Raw genomic sequence first — 22,018 nt, 5'->3', positions numbered from 1 at the left:
GCATTTTCCCTAAGAATAATGAAAGTTAACTCTCTTCTTTACATCGACTATGTATACTGATTTGTTAAGTACTATTATAAAGAGTTTACATCTTTAACACATTAACCCGCCACAATAGTATGTGATATAATCATACCCATTTTAAATATTTAAATACTGAGACAATTTAAATACTAAGCAATGTCTCAGGCAAATGGCCCTTAAATTAAAAACATTATAATAGGGATCTTAACTTAATCTCATTCTTCTGGTTTCCATAGTATCTTTCCATGTATTTCAATGGTCTTTCTCACTAGATTAAGGATCCTCCTTCAGGAGAGGGAATGTAATTTTTACTTTTTTTTCCCCTTCCTCCCACCTTCTCTTTTTCTTAATATAGTGCAAGGGATCAAATGCAGGTTGTAGATGCAAGGTGAACATTCTACCACTGAACTAAGTCCCCAGTCCATGTTTTATTTCTTACTCCCAGAATTCAGGGGTTGATAAAAAGCTTATAAATCACAACAAAAAATGGGTGAACATTATGTGCTTGGCACTGAATTTGTTATATTATTATCGGGTTTTTTTTTGCTAGGGATTGAACGCAAGGGTTCTTACTCACCGAGCCACATTCCCAGCCATCCCGCCCCCACCTTTATTTTAAATTTTGAGACAGGGTCTTGCTAAGTTGCTTACAGCCTCCCTAAATTGCTAAAGCTGGCTCTGAAACTATGATCCTCCTGCCTCAGCCTCCTGATCTATGGGATTATTTGTGTAAGCTACCATGCCCAACCTATATATAGTATCTTAAATCCTCAATATTTCTAGTATTGCCCAGATAAAAAGATAGTAATTTAGGCATATATATATATATATCTTAAAATATCTCTATGATGATGATAACATATCATGCAGTTTTCATGTTCTAGTATATAATGGATAAAGCAGCTCTATATCAGCAGACAATAATGGTTTTTAATTTTATTTATATCATACCAACCAGATGTCTAGTTATTCTGGCCAAATCCACCAATGAACTACCAACAATTATATACAAGCTCAGAGCTTCATTTCAAAAACAACTGTTTCTATTATGTTAGAAAAGGACCAGGATAAATACTAACTCATCAAGGAATGTCAATTTCACAAATTTAAGACATTTACAACATTAAATTGCCAGGTATGAGGCCAGCCTGAGCAACCGTTTTTGGAAAGCGGGTACTGAAAATTGAACCCAGGGTATTTACCACTGAGCTACATTCCTTGTTCTTTTCACTTCTGAAATAATTTGAGACAGGGTCTAGCCAAGTTGCTGAGGATTTCATTATGTTGCTGAGGCTGGCCTTGAACTTTCAATCCTCTTGTCTCTGCCTCCCAAGTACCTGGGATTAGAGGCCTGTGTCTGGCTGAACTTGGGCAACTTTACTAGACCATGTCCAAAGTAAAATTAGGAAGGAAAAAAAGAAAAAGGGATGATGATACAGTCTGTGGAAGACAGCTTGCCAAGTATGCAGAAGGCCCTGGGTTTAATCCCCAGTAGCAAGGGGATAGAGAGAAGGAAGGAAGGGAGGGAGGGAGGGAGGAAGGAAAAATTAATTTTTAAACAAAAATGGCTTCTTAGTTCACTATAGCTGAAGAGTTCCTTAACCTGCCACAGATTTTTTCCTAGCTAGGTGTTAAGATTACTTAAAACAGATTTTATATGAATTCTTCCTTGAAATTAATACTTGGAACTTTATTCTACCACTGAGCTACATCCTCAACCCAATATTCTCTCTCTCTTTTATATATATATATGCTGAGGATCGAATCCAGTGCCTCACGCGAGCTAGGCAAGCGCTCTACCACTGAGTCACAACCCCAGCCCCCAAACATTGTCTCATTTGTTCTTACTGAACAAAGTCTTTTATGTCTGAAGCCATCACTGTGCTATAATATACTTAAAAGCCAATAAACAAGGTTGTGAATTTATCCAACATATAGGTACACATTCATTCAATGATTCACAAAATTCATATGCAATAAAATGATAGCATTTAGTAAAATGTCTCACTTTTAATACAATTCACTTACTGAAGCACAGGCCAAAATTCCAAAAAATCCAACCTTCTGTACTAGGTTTTGAACTGCCAGTTTAGCCCGCGAGGCAAAGTCCTGTAAAAAGAAGGATTTTAAAATATTAATGTAAGCTTCAAAAAGAAAGGAAAGAGAGCTCTTTATAAAATTTATTGTACTGAGTATCTCACAATTTAATAATAATTGGTTCATTTAATGGGTAAGATAAATAATTAATAGCATCACAGCAGGCTGTTCGCTGGAAAATATGCAAATAAAATCTTGACAAAATATTACATCCTTCAACTCAGCATATTCAAGAATAAATCCAAACACCATCATTCTAGTTTTAGGATTCTCTCTGAATTTTCTAGGGATGAACAAAATATCGCAAACGAACCACATATCAACTCATTCTGTTGCAAATAATGGCTGACACATCTTTTTATTTTTCCTTCTACAATTTGCCAGATGTAACACTTAATTGATGTTAGGGTAGAAAATCAGGATTTTTCAAGACATTCAATGAAAACATCTAAGCTAATCATTAATCAGAAGAGGGAAATAATGGTTATGTGGCAATAACTAAGCATTCATTATTTGAAAAGCAAGATAATGCCTTACATTTGCACAGCTTTCATTGTTTTATAAACTGTTTTCACAAACATTTTACTTGAGCCTTTCAACAATTTTGGGGTGTAAGTAGAGGAGACAGAATTATAGCCAACTTATAAACCACAAAAACCATAACCTTTATACAGCCCATAAAAGTTTAGGGCTCAAGATGTAAAATTAGTAAGGGAAAAAGATGAGAACTGATTCAATCTTTAGACTCTGAAATCTGTGGGTTTGTTTGTGGTGTGGTGTGTGTGTGTGTGTGTGTATGTGAGAGAGAGAGAGAGAGAGAGAGAGAGAGAGAGAGAGAGAGAGAGAGATAGATACTGGGGACTGAACCCAGGGCCTTGTGCATGTGAGGCAAGCACTCTGCCAACTGAGCTAGATCCCCAGCTCTGTGCTTTTTATTTTATTATGCTTTTCTAAGCTGAAACCTGTATTGAACTGGCTAATTTATTTCCATGATTTTCTTCTTTCAATATATTGATGGCACACTTATTTATATCTATTTCTATCATGTTTTTTCTTCATAGAAATCTCAGTCTTAAATTGGATTCTAATCTTTTTTTTTGTTTTAAAATAGCATATACTCTAATGCAAATTCCAACAAGTTTATATGATTGAAAAAATTAGCTAATACATAAATGTCCGTTTAAAATTTTTTTTGTAGACAATGGACATAATATTTTTGTTTTTTTTAATTGAGTTTTACGTGATTCCAAGGATTGAACTCACTGCCTCATACATGCTAAGCAAGTGCTCTACTGAGCTACAACCCCAGCCCCAAATGTCCATTTAAATTTTTTTAATATATATTTTTTAGTTGTAGATGAACACACAGTATCATTATTTATTTTTACATGGTGTTGAGGATTGAACTTAGTGCCTCATGCATGCGAGGCAACCGCTTTACCAGTGAGCTACAGCCTCAGCCCTCCCAAATGTCCATTTTTTAAAAATATCTTTTTAGTTACAGGCAGACACAGGACATTTATTTATTTATTTTTATGTGGTGCTGAGGATTGAACCCAGTGCCTCACTGATGCTAGGTGAGCACTCTACCATCGAGCTATAAACCCAGCCCTGCAAATGTCCATTTAAAATAGTCTTCACGGGCTGGGGATGTGGCTCAAGTGGTAGCGCCCTTGCCTGGCATGCATGCGGCCCGGGTTTGATTCTCAGCACCACGTACAAGCAAAGATGTTGTGTCCGCCGATAACTAAAAAATAAAAAAATAAAAAAAAAAAAAAATAATAACAATAAAAAAAAAATAGTCTTCACTTTATAGAACCTAGTTAAGGATATAAAAGGTGGGCTGGGGATGTGGCTCAAGCCGTAGCTCGATCACCTGGCATGCATGCGGCCCGGGTTTGATCCTCAGCACCACATACAGACAAAGATGTTGTGTCTGCCAAATACTAAAAAATAAATATTAAAAATTAAAAAAAAAAAAAAAAAGGGATATAAAAGGTGGCAATACAGATGCTAGAAGGCTATTTCACATCTTGGTAGAAGATCTAAAACTAGCAAAGCAAACTAGTTGAAGATATACTTCTCTACTCCACACAGTTTAATGTATTCCCAATTAAAAAAATACTTTGATAGATAATATTACGTAGAATATCCCTACCAAGTTAACATAATCATTACCGAAATTTAGGGAAAAAAATCTCCTATTTACTGGGGATGGAAAAAAATTAAATAAACTGTATTTAAGAAGATATTATAAACACTTTCAAATTCACATTTATATGTTTTCAAAGTTAAACATGAACTCAATTCCACAACAAAATTTTGCAATTTATATATTTCTTTCCAGAGAGATTTTTTTTTTTTTTTTTTTTTTTTTGGTGTGTGTAGGGGTAGGGTATTGAACCCTGGAATGCTTAACCACTGTGCTACATCCCCAGTCCCTTCAATTTTTTTATCTTGAGATGGGGTCTCACCGAAATGCTTAAGGCCTCCCTAAGTTGCTGAGGCTGGCTTTGGATTCGGGGTCCTCCTTTCTCAGCTTCCTGAATTGCTGGGATTACAGGTGTGTGCCACTACCCTTGCCTAAAATTCATTTTTTTTTTTTTTTAAAGAAAGAGGGAGAGGGGGAGAGGGGGAGAATTTTTTTAATATTTATCTTTTCGGTGGACACAACATCTTTATTTTATTTGTATGTGGTGCTGAGGATCGAACCCAGCACCCCATGCATGCCAGGCAGGCGCGTTACCACTTGAGCCACATTCCCAGCCCTTCATTTGTTTTTTGATATTAGGCTTACTTTTAAAAGGTTTTTTTTTTTTCATTGTAGATGGACACAATATCTTTTATTTATTTTTATGTGGTGCTGAGGATCAAACCCAGCATCTCACATGTGCGAGGCAGGCGCTCTACCACTAAGCCCCAACTCCAGTCCCAGGTTTGTTTTTTTAAATTTTCAATCGATTTTATTTTATTAATTTCAATATGATGCTGAGAATAGATCCCATGCCTCACATATGCTAGCAAGCACTCTACCACTAAGCCACAATCCCAGCTCAGGTTTACTTTTTCAGTAAGTCAATTATGTCAGGTTTAATATCTATATATATTTTTTATTCAATTTACATCTAAGGTTTTTATCATTTCATGAAAAGCGTATTTCCCATGTAATATTAACATAATTGCTTATTTTCTTTATACACATGTGGAAAATTGCACATGAAGTAGATAATCTATCAAGGTAATAATAAAACTGAGTTAAGTTTAATGTTTGTTTTCATTTACTTTGACCTTATATATTGCTTTGACAATACGGAAACTATTGGACTAATTTTTTTCACCTGTAAGATCATGTCACCAAAATTTCATAAAATTAGCTATGTTTGTTTCAACTTATTTTTAAATTTATTTTAATTAGATATATGACAGCAGAATGCATTTTGATTCATTGTACACAACTGCAGCACAACTTTACAGTTCTATGGTTGTACATGATGTAGTGTCGCACCATATGTGTAGTCATACATGTACCTAGGATAATGATGTCCATCTCATTCCACCATCTTTCCTACCCCATATCCCCTCCACGTATCTCCCTCCCTTTGCCCCATCAAAATTCCTCCATTTTTCACATGTTCCCCCCATCATGGATCTGCATTCACTTATTCGAGAGAACATCTGGCCTTTGGTTTTTAGGAATTGGCTTACTTCACTTAGCATGATATTCTCTAGTCCATCCATTTACCTACAAATTCCATAATTTTTTTTCTCTTTTAAGAGAAAGCCTATATTTTGGAACCATTTTTTTGCCACATGTACATCAGATATAGCGTTAATCTCCAGGATATATAAAGAACTCAAAAAAACTTAACATCAAAAAAATAAACAATCTAATCAATAAATGGGCTAAGGAGCTGAAGAGACACTTCTCAAAAGATATACATTCAATCAACAAATATATATAAAAAAGTTCAACGTCTCTAGTAATTAGAGAAACACAAATCAAAATTAAGATGTCATCTCATGCCAGTCAGAATGGCAGTTATCCAGAATACAGATAATGTATAAATGTTGGCAAGGATATGGGGGAAAAGATACACTCATTCATTGCTGGTGGAACTACAAATTGGTGCAACCAATCTGGAAACCAATCTTAGAAAACTTGGAATGGAACCACCATTTGACCCAGCTATCTATCTCACTCCTTGGTCTATACCCAAAGTACTTAAAATCAGCATACTATAGTAATGCAGCCAATCAATGTTTATAGCAGCTCAATTCACAATAGCTACACTGTGGAAGCAACCTAGATGCCCTTTAAGAGATGAATGAATAAAGAAACTGTAGTACCCACTTGAATCAAATGTATGATATGTCAAGATCATTGTATTGTCTCAAGCAACTAATAAAAAATAAAAAAAGAAACTGTAGTATATATATATATATATATATATATATATATATATATATATATACACACACACACACACACACACACACACACACACACACAATGGAATATTACTCAGGTTTAATTTTTAAACAATTTAATGACTGCAGCAAAGGGCATTTTCTACTTTTATTCAAATTTCTAACTTAAGATGATTATAAAGTTTTTCCTCTTTCTCTCTCTCTATTTATTTTTGGTGCTAGGGAACCAACCTTGGATCCTGGTGCTTACTAGGTAAGCACTCTACCATTCAGCTACATCCCCTTCCTGACAACCTATTTTTTAGTAAATGAGTTTTCCAAGTCAGATGTATGGGAGAATAGTTTTCCTCATATGAACTAGGTGAGCACTCTATCACTTAAGCTATATCACCAGCCCTAGAATCTTATACTTATTTAAATCGAGTGATTAATAGTACCACCATTTGAAAATGAAAAATAGTACCACCATTCTTCTACTATAGAGATACATAAAACAAATTTAGATCAGCAAGGAGATATAATCATACTCTTTGTGCAATCTGTATAAAGAAAAAATGATTCAATATTATACACATCACCCAATATACTAATATTGGCCTACCTTATCTACCTTTTTTTTCTTTGCTTCTACAAAAAAAGATACTTCAGGCTACAGAAGTTTAAAGAAACATGTTTCCTTTTGTCAATTTTTAAAATTTTTTTGAGATGGCGGTTTCACTACCTTTTCCAGGATGGCCTTGAACTCATCATGTTCCTGCCTCAGCTCAGATTTTACAGGTGTGCCCTACTGCACTGGTAAGAAACATGTTGTTAAGAGAAATTAGGCAAGAACAAAGGAAAACAGACTCCCTGTTCTTTTAGATGCCTGAGTGCCCACCATCAGTTATCCTTAAGGGTGCTTCAAGAATCTTTATGTCAGTGAAAAGAGTTAATTTATTTAAATAAGTAGAAACTTCCTTTAACCTTTTTTTTTTTTTTTTTTAATTTGAGACTGCTTTGTATTATGACAAAAGCTAGCAAAGTGCCTTTTTAATAGGGATTTTTACTTTTTAGAAATGGTGAAAGTCATCTACTAAAAATGGATCTCATAAATTTTATCTTGTATTTAACACACATAGTGACCATGGTACTTTCAGTTCCTATAATTTTTTCCCCAGTCTTTCACAATATTCTCAGAAATAAAATTACATACCAAATAATCTATAAACATTAACTGAAATTAAACTAATATGAAATCTACAGTTTTCATCACAAGAGATAAACAATAGCTGAATATGCAGTTTGATGGGATATTTTTACTTGCCAGTATAACAATAAAAACAAACAAAAACTCAAGAGAAACATTGTTAATATTTGTACCAAATCTAAAATATTTTACAGTAACTCATGCTTAGATTTCATAAATAATTATATTTTGTTTTTTAATTTTAAATTTATTTTAATATTGAGGTCATATAAGTAAAGCTTACTCATTTTTTAAAAAATATTTTTTAGTTGTCAATGGACCTTTATTTTATTTATTTATACGTTGTGCTGAGAATCCAACCTAGTGCCTCACACATGCTAGGAAAGTGCTCTACACTGAGTCACAACCCCAGCCCCTTCATATATATTAAAGGCTTTATTTAAAAAAAAAAAATTGGGGGCGGGTAGATTGAATTCATGCCTTGAAGTGCTCTATCACTGAAACACTCCCAGCCCTACAAATTTTTATAGCAGCTCAATTCATCAATTTCAATTCACTGAAACATTGTTGATTATCCAAAATATTCTACATGTTAAACATAATTTTACTTTTCTTGTTGAATTATAGTTTTAAAAGTTCTTTATTTTCTTAAAGCCATTTCAGTACTTTTTCATTATGTATATAATTTGACAGCTCTTTTCATGTTGATTTCATAATAATATTGCTCATGAATTAAAATACATATATTCCTATGTGACTTTAAAATATAAAGAGGGAGGAGCTGGGATTGTGGCTCAGTGGTAGAGAGTTCACCTAGCACTGGAGGGACCCGGGTTCGATCCTCAGCACCACATAAAAATAAAGGCATTGTGTTGTGTCCATCTACACCTAAAAAATAAATGTTTTTTAAGAAATATATAAAGAAGGAGATTTTAACATATGTATATTATTTGCCAATAAACTTGACTTTACTCACATCCACTACTGAATGTCACCAAAAAAAGTCTTGTTTTTTTTTTAAGGTTTTATGCCAACTACTTGATTTTCTACTGAGCTATATTACCACCTGGAAATATCTTTTTTTTTTGGTACTAGGTATTGAATCCAATGGCACTTAACCACTAAGCCACATCCCCAGCCATTTTAATTTTTTTTTTTTTTTTAATCAAGATCGTGTCTCCCTAACTTGCTTAGGGCCTCACTAAATTGCTGAGGTTGGCCTCAAATTTGTGATCCTCCTGTCTCAGCCTCCCAAATTGATGGGATTACAGGTATGTATCACCATATCTGGCAAACCCCCCCTCCTTTTACTACAGTTTAACAGAACCATTTAACAAACTGAACAAAATTAACTGTTTTGTTTTTGTCTAAAAATAATCCAAGTCAAAATATGTACCAAAAATAAACAATATTTTTGAGGAAAAATAGAAAAGATTACTAAAAAATTGGTATGTTAGGTATTCAACACATCAAGTTAAATAACAAAAAAATTAATGTTTAATTTTATAGTTTTGTAGTGTACATGGGAACAATGTAGCAAAATTTGGTTACTTCCTCAACTGTCATTCTTCATTTTTTTCAAAAAAATCTGTACAACTAAAAACAAATTCCTTTTAATAGTTTCATTTCTCTGTATTTACATTTCACAACTTTTGCTTATTTCACAATTTTAAGTGCCTGAAAGAAGATTTTCATTCTCTAAATATTCTTAAATAAATAACATATAAAATGTATCATTTTCTACTTTTTTCAAAGAAATAAATAACTTATAGGTAAATAAAATTACTTTTATCACCATACGAACAGTGACTGTATATAACAAATTCTATTTCTCCTTAACCCCCACCACAATACTGAGGACTAAACCCAGGGATTTTTTTACCACTAAGGTACATCCCCATTCCTTTTTATTTTTTAGTGCCAGGGATTGAACCCAGGGGTGCTTAATCACTGAGCGATATACCAGTTCTTTTTTTTGTAAATTTTAAAATCAAATAAAATGTTAATATATTTATTTATTGGTACCAGGGATTGAACCCAGGGCACTTAACCACTGATCCACATGCCCAGCTCTTTTTTATTTTTTGAGACAGGGTCTGGCTAAATTGCTAAGGCTGGTCTTACAATCTTTCTGAGTCACTGGGATTACCAGCATGTGCCATGGATTCCAGCTATATTTTTTACTTTACCTTAGAAAGATATTTATGATTGAGAGAGAAGAGAAATAACAAGGCTAGTAATTATATGAGTTTCCAAATGCTAATCTATGAATCTAATGTCAGCTTAATCTAAATATATAAAATAACAATTATCTTCAAATGGCAACAACAAATCTTATTCATGATGATTACCACACGAAAAGTCCTCTTTAAAAGCACAAAAAATCACTAAAAATCACTTCTGGAAAAAAAATGTGTTCATTTAATATCTTACAGAAGTTTAAATTGCCTACCTTCATAACTCATTATATGTTAAAATTTCTGCTGACCTAATAATGTTCTTGGATTTGGTCCCAAAGTGGCTCTAAAGGCAATATTAAAAATCACAGAGCAACTGTTTCAATAATTCTTTGTGAATAAGTTTATGTTAAAATACACCTCATTTGTGATATTCTTGTGCCACCTTGAAATTGCTCGATGGTTCCTATGTCCTAGTTAATTAAGTATGTGTGCCAAGCAACTAAAACTCTATTAAGCAGAAATGGAATTAAACAGTAATGATTTAATATTATAAACTGTTTCAGCACGGTGAACAACTCTGAAATAATAACTTATTATTTCTGTCCCTGACCCAGCATGGTGGTGCATTCCTTAATTTCAGCTACTCGGAAGACAGAGGCAGAAGGATCATAAGTTGGAGATCAGAATCAAGAGACAAATAAACTTGTATTATTTATATTTACCCACTTTGTGGCAGTCTGTTATGGAAGGAGAAAACAGTCTAAAATACTATTTATTAGAGTATTTTATTTCAGTTACACAAACCCATGGATTCTACAACGTGAGTACAATATATTTTGTACCATGGTCTATAGTTAAAAAACCAAACACCACCCCAAAGTCACTGACTAAAAGTAATGACCAAAAGTATAATTCATGGTACTTCAAAAGTTATATGAGAACAGGGCTGGGATGTAGCACCATGGCAGAGTGCTTGCCTATATATGCAGGGCCCTGGGTTTGATCCCTAGCACCACAAGAAATAGACAGATTTAAAAAATAAAAAGAACTGATCAGTATATATATATTTTTTTTTTGGGGGGGGGGTAGTAGGTGCCAGGGATTGAACCCAGGGACACTAGGCCACTGAGCCACATCCCCAGTTCTATTTTGTATTTTATTTAGAGACAGGGTCTCACTGAGTTGCTTACGCGTCTTGCCATTGCTCAGGCTGTCTTTGAACTCTGGATCCTCCTGTCTCAGCTTTCTGAGTTGCTGGGATTACAGATGTGCGCTCCTGTGCCCAGCCTGATCAGTATGTTTTTTTCTCTTAAAAAATATATGAAGGTGAGGCATGTTGGTGCATACCTGCAATCCCTGTGAGTCAGGAGGCTGAGACAGAAGGATTGGCCAGGTTTAGCAACTTAGTGGGATCTTCTTTCAAAATAAAAAAATAAAAAGGTCTGGGTGATATAGCTCAGTGGTAAAGCATTCCGGGTTCAATCCCCAGTATAAAAACCAAGTAATTTATTTTGGACAACACACACTTCACAATACTGTGCTAAGAAGAAGCCATTAACTATTTCTGCATTAAGATCAGGCTTACAAGGATTTCCGTATGTACAGATGTATTTATTTATTTGTATGTGGGGTGGGGAGTAGTACAAGTATTTTTCAAACTATATAGGTACAACATATATGCAGTATACAAATGTAAAATGTACATCTTGATGGGATTTTTACAAAGAATACACCCATGTAACTACCACTGAGATCTAGAGACAATACATGACCATAACCCCAGAAACCCCATTGGTAGCATTCCTAGTAATTATTTCTTCCCCCAGAATAACCACTATGATCGACTTGTTACTACAGTTTTAGCTTTTCCTATTTTTGAACTTTATATAAATGGAGTTATATAGTATGTCCTCTTTTTTATTTTTATTTATTTATTTTTATGTGGTGCCCAGCCCAGTTTGTCCTCTTTTATGCCTGGCTTCTTATGGCTCAACATTATGTCCAGTTGATTCAAACATACTGCTGCATGTAGCAGTAACCAATCTGTTCTCATTGTGTATGTTATGCTATTATATGGATACACCACAACTTATTCTACTGTTGATACACATCAGCATTGTTTCCAATTTGGGGCTACTATAAACAATACTGCTATGAAAGCTACTGTACAAGTCTTTTGGCACAACTTTCTGGTAGATATAGCCCTGCAAATGGAATGAAATGTGTATGTTTAATATTAGTGGATATTGGGGTTGTGTTTGTAGCTCAATGGTAGAGTGCTCAGCACTCAGCGAGTGCGCCTGGCATGCGTGTGGCCTGGGTTCGTTCCTCAGCACCACATAAAAACAAAGATGTTGTGTCCGCCGAAAACTAAAAAATAAATATCAAAATTCTAAAATAAATAAATAAATAAAGGTATTATGTCCAACTACAACTAAAAAATAAATATTCAAGAAAATTAGTGGATATTACCAATTTTTGAAAGTAATTCTAATCTAAATTACTCTTTTTTAAAAAAATTTTTTTTCTACTTGTAGTTGTACACAATACCCTCACCTTATCTATTTATTCCCATGTGGCACCGAGGATCGAACCCAGGGCCTTGCACGTCCCAAGTGAATGGTCTACCCGCTGAGCCACAACCCCAGCCCAAATCTAAATTACTCTTAATATTGCTTCTGGGGGTTGGGGTTGTGGCTCAGTGGCAGAGTGCTTGCCTTGCACATGTGAGGCACCGGATTCGATCCCCAGCACCACATAAAAATAAACAAACAAAATAAAGATCTTGTGTCCATGTATAACTAAAAACATTTTTTTAAAAAAATATTGTTTCTGTGATGCCAACTGACAATAAATCTCAGTGGAAAAGGATCTAAAAGGGGTTTCCTCTTTTTAAGATGGTTCAAAACAGTGTTTGTGATTGACACACACACACACACACACACACACACACACACACACACACACCAGAGATTGGACCCAAGGGCACTTGACCACTGAGCCACATTCCCAGCCCTATTTTGTATTATTTAGAGACAGGGTCTCACGTGAGTTGTTTGGCACCTTGCTTTTTGCTGAGGCTGGCTTTGATCTCAAAATCCTCCTGCCTCAGCCTCCCAAGCCGATAGGATTACAAACATGCACCACCACGCCTGGCTGTTTGTAATAATTAACAGCTTCGTTATGTTAAACATGTGGAAACTGAATAAACCAAAACAATTACATTGGAGAAAAAGAAAAGTTTTATATGTTTTAAATGCTAAGTTTGGTAAAACCACTTTAATAATTTTTTTTTTCTGAAAGTAGAAATCACTTTATTTATTTATTTATTGCAGTACTAGAAATTGAACCCAGGGGTATTCTACCACTAAGCTACATCCCTAGCCTGTTTTTTTAATTCATTCATTCCTTCCTTCCTTCCTTCTTCCCTCCCTCCCTTCCTTCCTATTTGGTGCTGAGGATCAAACCCAGTGCCACGCGAGTGCTGGGTGAGTGTTCTACCATTGAACCACAAGCCTAGCCTCCCTATCTTGTTTTTATCCCTTCAAATTTTGAGATAGGGTCTTGCTAAATTGCAGAAGCTGGCCTCAAAGTTGTAATCATCCTGCTTCAGTCTTCTCAATCATTAAGATTATAGGCATGTGGTACAGCATCCAGCAAGAATTCTTTTTCAACAGAACCTTTTAATTATTTTTAAAAAATACTAAAAAATGACTACTCCCATTAGTAGCAATACAAAGTTATACATTTTATCTTTTTTTTAAAGTAACTTTATTTTTTTTTTTAAATTTATTTTCTAGGTTTTTTTTTTTAAGGTGGACACAATATCTTTTAATTTTTATTTTTATGTGGTGCTGAGGATTGAACCCAGTGCTTCATTCATGCTAGGCAAGCACTCTACCACTGAGCCACAACCCCAGCCCACATTTTATCGTTTTTTAAAAATATTTTTTTAGGATGTTGATGGACCATTATTTTATTCACTTATTTATATGTGGTGCTGAGAATTGAACCCAGTGCTTCACACATGCTAGGCAAGCGCTCTACCACTGAGCTACAACCCCAGTCCAAGGTTATACATTTTATTTTATTTTATTTTATTTTATTTTTAAAGAGAGAGTGAGAGGGAGAGATAGAGAGAGAGAATTTTTTAATATTTATTTTTTAGTTTTCGGCAGACACAACATCTTTGTTTGTATGTGGTGGTGAGGATCGAACCCAGGTCGCACACATGCCAGGCGAGCGCGCTACCACTTGAGCCACATCCCCAGCCCAAGGTTATACATTTTAACCAGATTTTCTCAGGCCTTTTTAAGATATCTTTAGTAGTTAATTTTTCTGTCAAACCCTCCTATAAATACCCATCACATAACAGACAGATCCATGGGGAATATAGCTGAGGGCACCTCTCCCTCTGGCCTATGTATTCATTTTTTAAAAATTCTTATTTGTTATATCCATGTATTCATTTTCACAGTCAGCAGAATTCTTATTTGGGCCCTGTGGCACATACCTGTGATTTCAGTAATTCAGGAGGCTAAGGCAGGAAGATTGCAAGTTGGAGGCCAACCTTAGCAATACAGTGAAACCCTTCAATTTAACAAAACTTGTCTCAAAATAAAAAATAAAAAGGGCTGAAGATGTAGCTCAGTAGTTAAGCATACCTGGGTTTAATCCCTGCTACCAAATAAGCAAACAAATAAAGTAGAATAGAATAAAATGGGCTGGGGATATAGCTTAGCGTTAAAGTGCCCCTGGGTTCTATCACCTGTGCCAAACAAACAAACAAACAAATAAATGCAATGAAATTCAACTAAATGAATCTGGTAATTAAAATGTGCAAGGTAATAAAAAATCCAAAGATGAGGACATGGTGGTTTGTTCATGCATTCATTTAATAAGTGTTTATGAAGTGCTTACTACATGACAAATGATACCGAAGGAGCAAGAGGTACAACACTCAATCAAACTTCATGGAGCTTACACTCTAGTGGAAGGAGACCAACATTAAACTATAAAAAATAAAACAATTATAACACATTAGAAGCGAAAAGCAGTAAGTAGGAAATAAACCTGGAAAACAGTGGCAAGGAAGATGCAGTTTTAAATAGGATAGTCAGAGAAGGTCTCTCAGAAAAGGTGATTTAAGAAATTTGATCAAGGGTTAGGGATGTAGCTCAGTGATAGCACTTGCCTAGCATGCATAATGTGGCCCTGGTTTTGAGCCCAGCAGAAAGAAAAGGGGGGGGGGAGAAGAGAGAAAGGAAAAGAAAAGAAAGAAATCTGATCAAAAATTTCAAGGAGGTAAGGAAGTAAATCATGCTGAAAGCCTAGGTGAAGAAAGTTCCAGCAAGATTTCCCTCAAGGGATCAATAACCTAAAGTGGGGGTGGGGGGGTGCAGTAGGCAAAAAAAAAAGAAGAGGAAAGAGAGAGCGATGATGGATGAAACATACAATGTGGTTGTAAAAGAGAGATCAGAAAACAAAGAAGATGGAGAGTGCTATAGAGAGAAACAGAATATAAAATCTAATAATTATAGTTTTCTATGACATCAAAATGGTACAAACAGCATTAATAAATCTTTTAATCTTCATAAGCCAATTTGTTCATCTTTTCTAAAAATTCTGGTAATAATATCTATTTTATCATGAGTGACATGAGAGAAAAGCAATTAAGAGACAAATTGCTTAGACTGAAGTTACATTGCTTAGTAAATGTCAAAAGACAATGAATGTCAAAATGATACTCAGTGAAACAAAATATCTTGTCTGAGTTTTCAGAACAATCATGAGCAAAGTTTTGGGAGGCAACCTCAGAATTAAAACAAGAGGTTTTTGGTTTTAAATAAATAAAATTTATTTTTGTACTAGTTATTGAACCCAGGGCACTTATCCACTAAGCTATAACCTCAGGCCCTTTTAATTTTAAATTTTAAGTCAGGATCTCACTAAATTTCTGAGGCTGGCCTTGAACCTGTGATCCTCTTGCCTCAGTCTTCTGCATTGCTGGGATTATAGACCTGTGCCACTGCATCCAGATGAAATTACTTTTCTTGAAATGCTGTTTGTTTTTTTTTTGTTACCAGGGATTGAACCCAGGGGTGCTTAACCTATGAATCACATCCCTAGCCCTTTTTATTTTGAAACAATGTATTGCTAAATTGTCGAGGCTCGCTTTGAGCTTGTGATCCCCTTGTCTTAGCTTCCCAAATCACTGGGATTATAGGTATGTACCACAACATCCAGCGAAATGTTGGTTCTGAAGTGCCATATTCTTGTTTCAGAAAAATAAGAAATTATTTAGTTATTTACAACTGTAATGGTTACCTCACCACAACTATCATTTTCCCCCTTGGTTCTAGAGATTGAATCCAGGGCAAGTGCTTTGCCACTGAGCCACACCTCTAGCCCCAACTACTAATCTTAAAACTCACATCCCTGGGGCTGGGGACGTGGCTCAAGTGGTAGCGCACTCGCCTGGCACGCGTGCGGCCCGGGTTCGATCCTCGCACCACATACAAACAAAGATGTCGCATCCGCCAAAAAATAAATATTAAAATTCTCTCTCTCTCTAAAAAACACAAACAACAACAACAACAAAAACTTCACATCCCTACTACTGCAAATGAAACAATAAAACCTCACTAATAACCCATTAGACATAAAATATTTCTTGTATAGCCTAAAAGGAAAGAAGGGATAAAAGAAAGGGGGTTCCATGCTGGGTGTGGTGACACATGCCTGTAATGCCAGCACTTGGGAGGCTGAGGTAGGAGGATGGCAAGTCTGAGCAATTGTGAGACTATCTAAAAAAAAAAAAAATTAATCTAGAGATATAGCTCAGTGATAAAGTGTGTTCAATTCCAGTACAAGGTAGGGGTGGAGGAAAGGGAGAGGAGGAGGAAGAAGAGAAGAGAAGAGAGATGGTTCCAGGAAGCTTAGTGGGGGTGGTGGGAAGCCACCAGCATTTGTTAACAATTTCATATAAAATGTAGGCAAGTTATTTATTTATTTATTTTGTTACTGTGGATTGAACTGAGGGGTGTTTAACCACTGAACCACATCCTCAACCCTTTTTAACATTTTATTTAGAGACAGGGTCTCACTGAATTGCTAAGTGCCTTGCTAATCTGCTGAGACTGGCTTTGAACTCACAATCCTCCTGCCTTAGCCTCCTGAGTTGCTGACCTTAACCTTAAATCCTCCTGAGTAGAGGGATTACAGATATGTAGTTTTGTCTTTGGATGAACGCCACGCAGTGTACTGACACAACTATAACAGCTGTGGCATCACTAGATGATAAAATCTTATGAGACAATTGTTGTATGTTCTGTTTACTGAAGATGTGGCACATAACGGTACTACGCTTGTTTGGCATATGTGTGTTAGGGAATGAACCCAGGGTTTCACACATGTTAAGCATATATTCTACCTATACTCCCAGATTAATATCCCTATTTTTGAGAGAAGCACTGCATTAATAATGATCATGCCCATTTTCAGAGATCTCTACACTTTAGTTTAAAATCAGGACAGCCATATTTTTACATAAAAGATCCAATACAGGAAATATGGTAACACCTCGGCTAATTAGAAATACAACACTTTTGTAATGGAAAATGAGCATTAATAGTTATTCTGTTGTCCATGTTTTTTCCATTAAACTCTGGTCTAGGACCAGATCACCTGTGAGTATTCTGTAGTTATGAGAGAGAGTAGGTTTGTATTTAATATGCTACCAATTTTCAAACCCATGAGCAAAAACATAGAAGCAGAAATAATCTATTGGTCCAAGTTTCAATGAAAGAGAACTTTCTAAAGGCATTTTACAAAAGGTTTTTGAAACATAACTGAATATAGCGCCTTTAAATTAGTTTAACAAAGATAACCTAATGCTTACCCACTGCTTATTTTTTTCATATCTGTAAACAGTGTGTGGAGAAGAAAAGAACAAAGCAGACACAAACTGATACTTTAATGTCCAAAGCAAACTAAGAAGAAAACCCTTAAATATGTATTTCTCATTGGGTTTTTTATTGATTGGGCTATATTAACCTCTTATTCTCACTTGAAAAATAGTCTGGTTTCAATTAAAATTGTTTCATCATCAAAACAAATACGCTTCTTCTATTCTGATTTAATCATTGAGAGTTAAGGAGTATGGCTAAAATATAAACAATTTTTAACTTCCATCGGTTTTTTTTTTTTTTTTTTTTTTTAAACAGCACTGGGGATTGACCCAGAACTTCACATGTGCTAGGCAAGTGCTCTACCACTGACCTACACCCCCCAGCCTTCTGTAGTTTTCTTGTGTGGAATAACTAGCTCAAGATTTTCTAGAACTTTTTTCTTTTCCTATATTTTGTTACAAAAAAAGTAAACAGAATAAAAAAATTTAGGAGGTCTGATATAAATGTTTTCACTGAGTCTATTTATTTATTTATTTAGCCTTTATTTATTTATTTTTATGCGGTCCTGAGGATCAAACCCAGTGCCTCACAAGTGCTAGGCGAGCACTCTACCACTGAGCCATAACCCCAGCCCCGAATTTATTTTTTAAGTAAGCAAGCCTAGCCAAAATTGATAAGGTTACAGAAATGCACACATAAAAACAAATTAACTTGGAAAAATGCACAATTAGCAGATAAGTTTCCTAGTAACTACTCATTTAAGCAGCTTGCATTAGATCTTTCTAGTTCAGTTGTTTAATACTATAGGAATGGGTTAAAGAATTAAAAGAACCAGAAAAGAAAAGATTCAAGTCTGAAAGTGGGGTGGCAAGTGAAAAGTTCAGAATAAAGTGAGAGCTTCCTGAGAAAGCAAATAAAAAAGAAGCATGGAGAATTCCACTGTAAATCTTGCTAAGTGTGCTGAAAAACAACAATTACTGAACATTCTAAGTGCTACCTTTTCTTGCTGAACAAAATGCAAGAAAGTGACCTTTGATACCAAACCTAACTGAACTAATAGTTGAAATATTCTGCAAAAGAATCCATCAAGAGACCACTTAAAATTGCTTAATCTTGATGGTACTTTGTGGTAAAATCATGAGCCAGCTTTGAAAGATCTAGCAGGCTGTCTTTTCAAAAACTAAGCGTTATTGGGTGTGGTTGGTTGATTCTGAAAGGAGAAATTACAGTAAACCTTGGTAGCTGTGACAACAGCTTAATGATAAAGCAATGTGTTTAACATGTCTCTAATGTTCATTTTGATAAAATTCATCAGTTTAACTCTATGCAAACAAGCAGAGATCCTGAGAGCAGGAAGCTTTTCTGTGGAACTCCTGACCAAACACAAACCATAGCAGTTACTACAAAGCTTAATGCAAACCCTCTAGAGTCCACGTTGACAAATTCTTTAACAAGCCCTGTGGTTACAGGGAAGCTGGTTTCACTCTGACTCACTCCTGCTCAAACAGTTTACTGGAAATGAAGGGGAGGGGGAATTTTCAGAGAAGTCATGTGATGGCCAGACAAACCACAATCAGCTAAGGTTCAACAGAGTCAAAAACAGGTCCCAGCAACAACTGACACTTAAGAGTGTTCAAATGGCAGTAAAGCATATGAAAATGAGTCCCCTTTGGTTTCAGATCACCCATACCATAAGCTCTTTGATAAATCTGTGTACGTAAAGGAACAGATATTTCAGAGGGGGAAAATCCAGCAAGCATTAACATGGTATAAGCAACTGCAAACACTTCATAAGAAAATGTGCTTATGGGGCTGGGGATGTGGCTCGAGCGGTAGCGCGCTTGCCTGGCATGCGTGCGGCCCGGGTTCGATCCTCAGCACCACATATAAAGAAAGATGTTGTGTCCACTGAAAACTAAAAAATAAATATTAAAAAAATTCTCTCTCGCTCTCTCTTTAAAAAAAAAAAAAAAGAAAGAAAATGTGCTTAAAAAATAAATAACAAATGAAATACTAAAGCATTTGAGTATATAAATAATCATTATCAAATGCTCTAAACTCAAATGATCAACACACATTTTATTTTTATCAAAAGAACTTTAATATCTAAATATCTAGATAAAAAGGAGCTAAGAACCCCCATAAATGATGAATTTCTTTTGATATTATAAATAAGATAAGGTAAATAACTTGAAATTTCTGAATAGGATAAGGATCCTATTAAGTTAAATATATATATATATATATTTTTTTACTTAAATTTAATACAAACTAGTTGGGAAAAATTTAAACCTAATCTGGGAATTTACTCTCAATATACAGATTAAGTGGCAGATATTAATTAAATACTATCCTAAACAGAACCTAAAAATGCTCATTTAAAATAAGATTAATTAACAGGCATGGTGGTACATGCCTGTAATTCCAGCGGTTTGGGAGGTTGAGGAGGAGGATCGTGAGTTCAAAGTCAGCCTCAGCAACAGTGAGGCTCTAAGCAACTCAGAGAGACCCTGTCTCTAAATAAAATACAAAATAGGGTTGGGGATGTGGCTCAGTGGCTGAAAGTCCCTGAATTCAATACCTGGTACCCAAAGAAAAGAAAAGAAAAAAAAAAATTAATCCCAGAAACTACAAAATGGCCTTTGAGGAAATGCTCATCCTAAAATAGTTTATAGCTAACCAAAATGAATACGGAGAAGAAGCAGAATTCTTCTAAAGGGTAAAGTTTGAAGAGTCTTAAATTTCTGATTTCAACTTCTAATTCTGATAGCAATAATAATAAGAAACAGTAAATTTCACACAGCAACCTAACACTATGAGAAAACAATAGAAGCAGCAAGTAATTTGGACAGATGGCATTTGGCAGTCAGATAACAATCTTATTCAAAAACAGTCTCCCAATGTACAACATCCCTACTCTATTGTGTTAGCTTTAAATTTAAAAATTCCACAACCACCCTCAGATTCCCATCCCATCAGTAATATTGGCTGCACTAATCTTTTAAATAAGTTACTGTATTTTTCAAAGTCCTAATGTGTCTTTAATTTTTCCTTTTTCTTTGGTTATGCAGTTCACAGAAAAAACAAATTTACCACAAGAATCTTCATTTGTTTTCTGTCTCTGTCTCTCTGTCTCTCTCTCTCTTTTGATGATGCTAGTGATTAAACCCAGGGTCTGGTGCATACTTACATATTCTACCACTGAGCTATATCCTACATCTGTACTTTTTCCTGAAGTATGATATTTTATAGAAGTTTGTTTTACTTGATGTGAATTAAAATTTGCAAGTCATTTAACTTGATGTCTTTTTTTTTGAGTGGGGTGGTTTCATGGGGATTGAACCCAGGGGCCTTGCTATCCTGAATTATATCCCTCTTTTGAAAAGACAGAGTCTAAGTAAATTGCTCAGGGCCTCCCTAAATTGCTGGGGTTGGTCTCAAATTCGTGATCCTCCTGCCTCAGCCTCCTAAAGAGCTGTGATTACATGCCTGAGTTGCCATCCCCAGGATAAGCAGAGGTGTTTTCAGAAATGTACTTTTGTTACTTTATGTAGGCAAAGATTGGGGAGAAAATTAGTAAAGAGTAGAACAATTAGGAAATCACTAGAAATGTTCAAATAAGGGCTGACAAAGGTTTGAACCAGTAGCATAGAAGAAAAGGAGAGGGTGACGATGATGAAGACACCATATAGGCAGAATCAACAGGCCCTGAAAAATGACCAGATATAGGAGGCAAGCAGAGAAATTAGATGACTTGAATTTTATTTATTTATTTTGGTGTAGAGGATTAAAACTAAAGACAACTCAAATTTAACTGGAAGTAATAGTGAGGATGGTGAGACCATTAACAGAATTTAGGAACAAAGGAGAAAAAGATCACAAAGAGAACAACCAAACCTTGTATGAAATATCCACAAAGCACATAGATAGCTATCTAGACCTAACTTTTATAAATGATACTGGAATTGCTCAAGGACATAGGAAGCTACATTTATTAATGCCTACCTCCCACAGACATCTAGTGAAAACATGATACAAAGCCAAGAGAAAAAGGAAGTCAGTTTAGTGGAAAAATACTGCAACATCTTAATAAAGTACACATGAAAATAAATCAGGTAGCATAAAGAATCAGAATACAAATGAATGTTTTAGTCATTATTTTTTTTTCTCTCAAAGCATCTATAGTATAAAAT

General features: G+C 35.1%; 1 protein-coding gene across 1 annotated transcript in view; it reads right to left on the bottom strand.

Moving 5' to 3' along the window:
* Positions 1–22,018, bottom strand: part of Vmp1 (vacuole membrane protein 1) — a 117,289-nt gene that overhangs the window by 33,076 nt on the left and 62,195 nt on the right. Inside the window, exon 8 of the mRNA XM_076869371.1 lies at positions 2,053–2,133. Coding sequence (XP_076725486.1) covers positions 2,053–2,133 — 81 coding nt within the window. The remainder of the gene's footprint in view (positions 1–2,052; positions 2,134–22,018) is intronic.

This window comes from Callospermophilus lateralis, chromosome 11, assembly GCF_048772815.1.
Source record: "Callospermophilus lateralis isolate mCalLat2 chromosome 11, mCalLat2.hap1, whole genome shotgun sequence".
NCBI lineage: Eukaryota > Metazoa > Chordata > Mammalia > Rodentia > Sciuridae > Callospermophilus > Callospermophilus lateralis.
The sequence above is the reverse complement of the archived record's forward strand: the minus strand, read 5'-3'. Positions and strand labels throughout refer to the sequence as shown.